At 34.4% G+C, this 8,026-nt stretch overlaps 2 protein-coding genes across 2 annotated transcripts; both read right to left on the bottom strand.

Annotated features, from left to right (window-relative positions):
- Positions 1-553: 553 nt before the first annotated feature.
- Positions 554-1,657, bottom strand: LOC145263925 (general transcription factor II-I repeat domain-containing protein 2-like). Its single transcript, XM_080121000.1, has one exon. It carries the CDS (start codon positions 1,655-1,657, stop codon positions 554-556), a length of 1,104 nt encoding a protein of 367 aa, XP_079977126.1.
- A 122-nt stretch (positions 1,658-1,779) lies between these two features.
- LOC145263881 (protein FAM200B-like) lies at positions 1,780-4,016 on the bottom strand. The gene is made up of 2 exons (XM_080120963.1): positions 3,693-4,016; positions 1,780-2,429 (listed from the first exon to the last, which is right to left on the bottom strand). The coding sequence occupies exon 2, from the start codon at positions 2,408-2,410 to the stop codon at positions 1,793-1,795; it is 618 nt and encodes a 205-aa protein (XP_079977089.1). The 5' UTR covers positions 2,411-2,429; positions 3,693-4,016; the 3' UTR covers positions 1,780-1,792.
- Positions 4,017-8,026: the final 4,010 nt, after the last annotated feature.

Below are 8,026 nucleotides of genomic sequence, written 5' to 3'. Positions count from 1 at the left end.
TCATTTATGAATATCAGGAACAGTAGAGGTCCAAGGATAGACCCATGGGGCACTCCCGCATTTATATCATATTGTTTAGATGTACGACCGTCGAGGACAACCTGGATTTTTCTCTTATCTAAGAAGGATTTAATTATGTTAAGTATTCTACCAGTGATACCATATGATCTGATTTTACTAAGGAGAATCATGTGCCATACCCTGTCAAAAGCCTTAGATATATCTAGAGCTACCACTCTGCCCTCTCCCGCTTTGTCCTGTGAATGGTATATACGTTCAGAGATTACAGTTAGGATGTCTGCTGTGGAACGGGCTTGTCTAAATCCATATTGTTGGTCAGTCAGAAGTTTAGCATCTGTAAGGTGGCAGGGGTCGGCAACCTTTTGTTTAGCGTGTGCCGGCTTAGGGTTTCAAATTATTCAGCGTGCCAACATTTATTATTTATAACGATCAAGGTCAATATACCTGTTCTCTATATTTATTTCATAAAATATATAATAATGTCAAAGTTTATAAATAATGTGAAAAAACTGTTTCTGAAAAGTTTTTATTATTAATGGGACCCTTGTCCTTGCATGGTCTTTGCCAATTCCTCAATGTCTGGAACATACTTTGTAACTTTGAGCTTAACACAGTTTTCTGAATGTTCAGGTGTTAGACGACTTCGACGTGGAGACAACACTGCTTTCATGTGAGAGAAAATTTGCTCACAAGAATAAGTTGAACCAAAAGCTGAGAGAAGAGCAAAAGCAATTTTCTTCAAACAGATGAATGAGCTTGGGAGGGAGATCCAACAGTTCAGAATAGCACCAGACTTTTCAAAATTTTCATCTTCCAGAGACTTTCTTAGTTCAGCAAATTTTAATGTCCATATTTCTGAAGACCTAAATTCAATCTGTTGCATTTCAAAATCATCAATGTCCATCCAGCTAAAAAGTTCCAGTTGGGCATTTGTCAAATCAAGCATGTCGGGCTTAATCAGATATGAAAATAAGGATCCATGAATGTAGAAGTCCTGGCTTCGTTTTTCGAATTCTGCTTTGAGTGCTTTCACGTACTCCTGAAGCTCATCTGTGTTCACTTCGAATTGATTTGCATGATTTTTCACATTTGGAAAGTACTTAAATGCTTTGATGTTGATGTCACGGGTAAAAATGTCAAGTTTCATTGTAAACGCTTTCCAATAGCTGAAAAGATCAAGGACTGTTTGTCCCTGTCCTTGTAATTTCAAATTAAGCTCATTCAAATGTGTGTTTATGTCGGTCATAAACATCAACTTCAACAACCAGCTTTCATCATTCAGCTGAGGGAATCGTTTCTGTTTTTCATCAAGAAACATCTTAATAGCCTCAAGACAACAAACAAATCTAGCTAAAACTTTGCCTCGACTAAGCCAGCGAACATTGTTGTATAACAGAAGATCTCCATATTCACACTCAACTTCTTGTAGAAGCGATTTGAATTGCCTGTGAACCAATGAAGAGCGAGAAATAAGAAAGTTGATTATCTCAACAACAGTTTTCATCACAGAGACCAAATCCAAAGACGAGGTCTTTGCACATAAGCCCTCCTGATGTATAATACAATGAAAACTTAACAGTTTGCGTCCAACATGATTTTCCAGAAGTTTTACAAATCCTTTCTTCTTGCCAACCATTGCAGCAGCACCATCGGTTGTTACGCAGAATAATTTGTTCAAGTTAATGTCTTGTTTAGAAAAATAACCAGTAAATGCACACAAAATATCTTCTGCTTTGGTTGTATCATGAAGGGGTAATAAACAACACAACTCCTAATAAATGTGATTATTCTCGAGATATCTTGCAACCACTGCTAGGCGAGACGCATCGTTTACATCGGTGCTTTCATCAAGAGCGACACTAAATACAAGGGATTGCTTTAATCCAGTTGTTTGCTTAGTTGTCACATTTTCAGCCAAGTCAGATATGCGCCTCTCAACTGATCTTGCAGAGACTGGTATTTCTCTAATTCGAGAGAGTATAATGTCCTTATTTTTTAAATCACGAAACAAAACTTCAGCACCACTCAAAAAAGCTTCTTTGATGTATTCACCATCTGTAAAAGGTTTACCATTTAAAGCCACACACTGGGCTATTTTGTAACTACATTCAGTAGCTTTACTCTTCATTCCAACAGCTTGGCTCAAAATAACAGTTTGTTTTTTGAAACCAGAAATAGCTTTTTTGATGGCTTCACCTTTTTCTTCTGAAGTTTTAAACTTAGATTGATGTTTGGTTTGAAAGTGCCTTTGTACACTAGATGTGCGACACACAACACTTTCGCAACAGAAAGCACAAACAGCACGATCCTTTTGTTCCACAAATCCATATTCTATTGTCCAATTGTCTTGAAATGGGCGATGATCAAGTTTTCTTTTCTTTTCAGTCATATCTAACAGCAGGGGTATTCTGAAAATATAAATAGGCCTAATTACGTAAACATCAATTATGATATATATAAAATACCAAACAAATTATTCTTGCCTTTGCTGTGGGAGAACCAGGATACATTTTAATAAAAATTGTGGAGAAAAATTATGTACAGGGTGTCCCAGAAAAAGTCTAAAGGTTTTGATTAGCTCGAGCTAGGATCCTATTCGTGCGTGGCATTCACAATTTAAAAAAAATATTTCATCCACGTATTCCTCCAATCATACCATTTTGTTTAGTATGAAGATGATCGAAATTGCTCATCTCTTCTAATCCCAGTTACGAGCTTGAAAATTAAAAGTACAATTTCAAGAATTTGAAAGGCAATTATACCTTATCTTGTATTCATATTCTGACCACTGAACAATTCTGTAACTCTAGCACCCTTCCTAAATTTAACACCCCTCAATTTCAAACAGCAAATAAAATGTTTAAAACTAATAATTTTCAAAATTTTTTTAGCTCATTGTGTTTAGGAAAGATTTTTCTTAAAGAAAAGTAAAACTTTTTAAAATAAAATCTCATATAATTAATTTTATCGTAAAAAATATCACAAAAAAGTCAAAGCTTCCTTACTGCGCGTGAGCGTTTTCACGTAATAGTTTCAATTTCAATTTGTAAATTTGTAAATTCTTGAAAATTTTCTATGATTTTAAAAATCGATAATTTTTTTTCTATTCATCAAATCCTTTTCATTTTTTCAGATTTTATGTAAAATTCTACGCTCTTTCGAATGGAAATAAAATTATTTTCTGAAAAATTCATTTTCATACTTCTTTTATTTATTTTTACCCCCCCCCCTCTGTCTAAAAGTATGAAAGTATGAATTTCTATTAAAAATTCGTCTCGGAACACTCTAATTTATATCTTTATTTAAAGATCATAAAAAAATGAATAAAATAATGTGTTGTTTTTTTTTAAACCTTTATCCCTTCATTTTGAAAATAAACGCTAAAGTTTAAAATATGTACATTCTTTTATTTTTTAAAAAAGATTTATGAGCTGTGTAATTTTTTTATTTTTATCATGCTAAAAAAATTAAAGTTTCTTTAGTCTTTCCCTTAAAATTAAATTTGCTCTTTCGAAGATCTGCTAAAATAGCTATTTTATCTGTATCGGAACACTTAGTAAATGTTACGAAAAAAAAAAAACCATGTAAAAATATTTAAAAACAAAAAAAAAATATAAACTGAAAGTTATCCCTTCTATTTATAATCATTATTTAAAGCTTAAAGTACTCACAACAAACATTCTCCTTTTTTCAAATAGAGTCCACGTGTTTTTAATCTCTCTTAGAGCTGATGACAGATTTATGACAAGCTTAGTGAAAGAAAGGGTAAGTGGTAAGTTAGAGAGTTACAGTATAGGGAGATAACAAAAATGGAAGTTTGTTTTGTTTTGGTAAGCTTTAACCCCAAAATGACCCATTGCCAGTCATCGTCTCTTCACAAGGGATGGTAAATAGTGTCATTTAGTGTGAAAAAAGGAGGGGTTTTACATATTGTTCCAGAACATTATAATCATTTCTCACTCTTTCTCTCTCTTTCTGCTAAACGAACGACAGACAGACAGACAGACAGATATTGAAAAAAAAATGACTACCAAAAAATAATTTGTTTCCTAATAAGGTTTATCATATTTTGAATATGGTAGCATATACTTAGTTTCATTACAAAACTTAAATAATAATAAAAAGCTAAAAACAAAAGTTTTATAATTACAAATAAAAATTTATATACTTTTCTTAACTTTTTTTCCGGCATTGTTTTTTTATTTGTATAAATATTAAAATAAATTTAAACAAAAACAAATAAACTCCATGTTACACGTGTTGTTATTATCACTGGTAAGTGTTTTATTTTAATTAAGATAATCATAGTCAAAAGATTTTTTGGTTTACATATACACTTTTTATAATTTCAAGTTAAATTTTATATACACTTCAAGGCATCCGTAGATTTCAAATGTCAGCGCTGCTGCTGATGTAAACAAAACTTCCGGCGATTCGTTGAAATTTTGGGCGGATTTTATCAACCTATCTCTGAAAATATTGCTTTAATTTCCAAATTTATGAATTCTTGATTATTTTTATTGTTGATTTTTGTAGAGGAATCATTCATTTACTTAATGGTCATTTATTTTCGTCTGATAAGTTACTTTTTATATATTTATTAGATTTTTTTATTATGATTTTTGACTAAATTTTACATTTGCAACTCTCTCACGCTACGTTGTATTTCATCTGGGTCGGTGAGACTGAGTCACCAGACTCAATTCAAAACGCATTTCAAAATTATAGTATCTGACAGAACATACTTTGAACGAGCATGGAGCATCTAACGCCTACGGTTCGCACGGACAAAAATAAAACGCGTTTTCTTGTTGTGGGCATGCACTTAGGTGGCAAGAGTACGCAAGAGATCGCAGATATCCTCATAATTCCAAGGAGAACTGTTTCCTTTTGGCTGTATGAAGTTTAAAAGATTTGGAGGCTCGGCGTGCCATTAGAATTGCTTGGCGTGCCACCTGTGGCACGCGTGCCGTAGGTTGCCGACCCCTGGACTAGAGCATGGTTAATTAAGGTCTCAAATATTTTGGCAAAAAGTGGGAGGAGGCTAATGGGGCGATAATTTGATGGGTCAGTTCTTTCGCCAGAATTCTTGAATACTGGTACCACAGAAGCAGTTTTCCAACAGCCCGGAAAGCAAGATTCGTTAAGGCATTTGTTGTAGAGTTTGGAGAGAAATGGAGCTATTTCAGCTGAGCACTTTTTTAATAGCACAACCAGGATGAGATCAGGTCCACATGCTTTTGAAGTGTCAAGGTTTTTTATAATAGCATGTACCTAAGCAGGGGTAATTTATTATATGTTTTACTAGAATATCTTGTCCGTTTCTTTTCCAGTTTTAACAACTAGTCCTTTACTTTTCCATGTTTAAGCTTAACCATATTACTTTTCATGCTCGCATTATTCTAGTGTAATAAAAATGTAATTGAAAAGAATAATTATGTTTCCATCATTGAAGGAACCAATTTTACGAAAAATATTTCTCGGGATAATGTTCAATACAACATTATGCAACTTAATGTAACAGTTGAAGGTTTACGTTTGAAAAGTTTTAAAATTCATTGAATGACTAAAATTTGATTTATTTGCTTTATCTTGTATATCGAGCAATTTTTATTTAGATGAGATAGCACTTATAGAATATTTCTGCCAATAATATTTTGTAAGACTTATAATCACAGATTTCTATACCAGTTTTTTTACATGGTAGTAACCACTTATCAAGGCCCGCAAGTCACTCGGGGATAAGGGTTATTGCGTGTACAGTAATCAGTAGGACAGTATAGTAGTAATCGTTAGTACTGGAGATTTGATAAACTGTCTTACTTAAGTGGACGGTTCATCAGGAATTTGTTTATGTTAGACTTGAAGACATCCAAGTTGTAGTCAAGTGGGAAACATGCAAACGGAAGAGAGTTTCACAGTCTATTTTGTACTGTGTCAAGGCAGGATAGGCTGTTTTTAGCAGCTCCTGACCAGATATGGCAGCAGTACTCCATCCTTGGACGTACTTGGCTTTTATATAGATAGAGAATCGCATCAGCAGTGAGATATCTTCTGGAGCGGTAGAAGGATCCTACCATTTTTCCAGCGACCTTGGCAACTGACTTGATGTACGTGTTCCATTTTCAGGTCAGGAGGTCAAGCCCAGAAGCTTATCAAAACATGGGACCTCCCCTAGCCGAGAGCCATCCATTTTAATTGATGCCAGATGTAAAGATAGGAGCTTGGTTGATTGTTAGATAATTTTATTCTGATATATATATATATATATATATATATATATATATATATATATATATATATATATATATATATATATATATATATATATATATATAAACTTTCCGTAAAACTATTTGATGCGTCGCATGATCACAGGAAAGACGTCCCAGCCTTTGCGGCGACAAGGTAGACATTCTGACAATTGAATTAATACGATTCGTGTTTTGCGCTACCCTTATCGCTAATATTATTCCAGTATCTAATTTATCATAAAGAACCTGACGGGAAAGTCTGAGCTTCGGCATACGATGCACGTGACCGATCTATTCCAGCTGACGAGAGAGGGCGCTGATACACGCATGAATTAATACGTATATAACGAAGATGACGGGCCAGGTCAGATTACACGTTGTGTCTAGAAAAAAAAAAGAAAATGATCACGAACGAATATTAAACATTGTTGTTTAGGGAATTGTTTATTATTTGTCAAAATTTTGTGTGTTTTTTTTGTTTTTGTTTTGTTTTTTGTTTGTTTTTGTTTTTTTGATAATCGTTGCGTTTTTTGTGGAAAGCAAGGTTCGTATTCGAATGAAAAAGGTTGAGTGTCACTCATAAGAGCCAGGTGTTAATTCAGACCGAAGTCGTGAAACCTCGTTATTTCAGGAGCATATCTTCGATCGATTTATGTACAGCGTAATAATGTTCGTACACCGGTTCCCGCTGGATCGCCAAAGTTAAGCAACGTTGAACCTGGCCAGTACTAAATGGGTGACCATTTGGGACTTCCATGTGCTGTATGTGCTCTCCGCTTATCTCGGCATTGTTTCCAGTCGTCTTTGATTTCTTCTTGTCACTGGATTCAAACAGTGCCGATTCAGGAGAAGTGTGGTTGGAGATTGCGCAACCCTTGCCTTATAATTTCACGCGCAGCTGCCCCTACAGAGTATATCTTTTGTCTTTCGAGACTGAACGGAGGTATCGATCTTCGATCTCTTTGTCTTACAAGACTCCACTCAAGGAAACACGTGGTTACCTCCAACGATTTTATATATGTAAACTTTCTTTTAAAAAATATTATTCCAGTATTCACCATCAAAAACCTGGGCAAGAAAGTCTGTTCTTCGACATACGCTACAGGCGACCGATCTATTTTAGCTGATGACAGAGGGCGTTAATCCACATGTATTACAGCCAAGTCTGCTACAAAAAAGTTATAGGAAATTATAATTCTAGTCAGGTTTTAATACAGTGAAGACTGAAGCAGTTATCTCTCTTGAATCATATAAAAAGTTGCCCCCCTACCTTGGCTAGATTTTTGATGGCATGCATTTTTGGGTGATCTGTATATAAACGAGTGAGTTGGCCTATTTTTCTTCTCTTCGTTGTCAACATGTAAATAAAGACAGAGGTCTTCTCGTGTCCGTGTGTGAAACTAAAAATGGATACGTGTTGATTAATTTATCTTTTTGATGAGCGTTGATATGACTTCCAGTAGGAATCTTATATGAAACAAGTTTGTTTTTTAATTATTATTTAATTCATAATTAATCATCAAAGCTTAATAATTACCGAAAAAGGAGTGGGATTTATATAATGTAGAGAGAAAAGCTATCCGTCTCTCTCTCTCTCTCTCTCTCTCTCTCTCTCTCTCTCTCTCTCTCTCTCTCTCTCTGCTACCTACGAAACTAACCAACCCCTCTTGTACTTGTAATGTCATTGACTGTACTTCTGTAAAATAGAACGACAAGGGCTTCATTCTAGCATTTGATAACAATATAATCGA

Source organism: Euprymna scolopes, chromosome 39 (assembly GCF_053919585.1).
Source record: "Euprymna scolopes isolate OS-2025 chromosome 39, ASM5391958v1, whole genome shotgun sequence".
NCBI classification, from domain to species: Eukaryota; Metazoa; Mollusca; class Cephalopoda; order Sepiida; family Sepiolidae; genus Euprymna; species Euprymna scolopes.
Note: the sequence above shows the minus strand (reverse complement) of the source record. Positions and strands in the feature narration are given on the sequence as shown.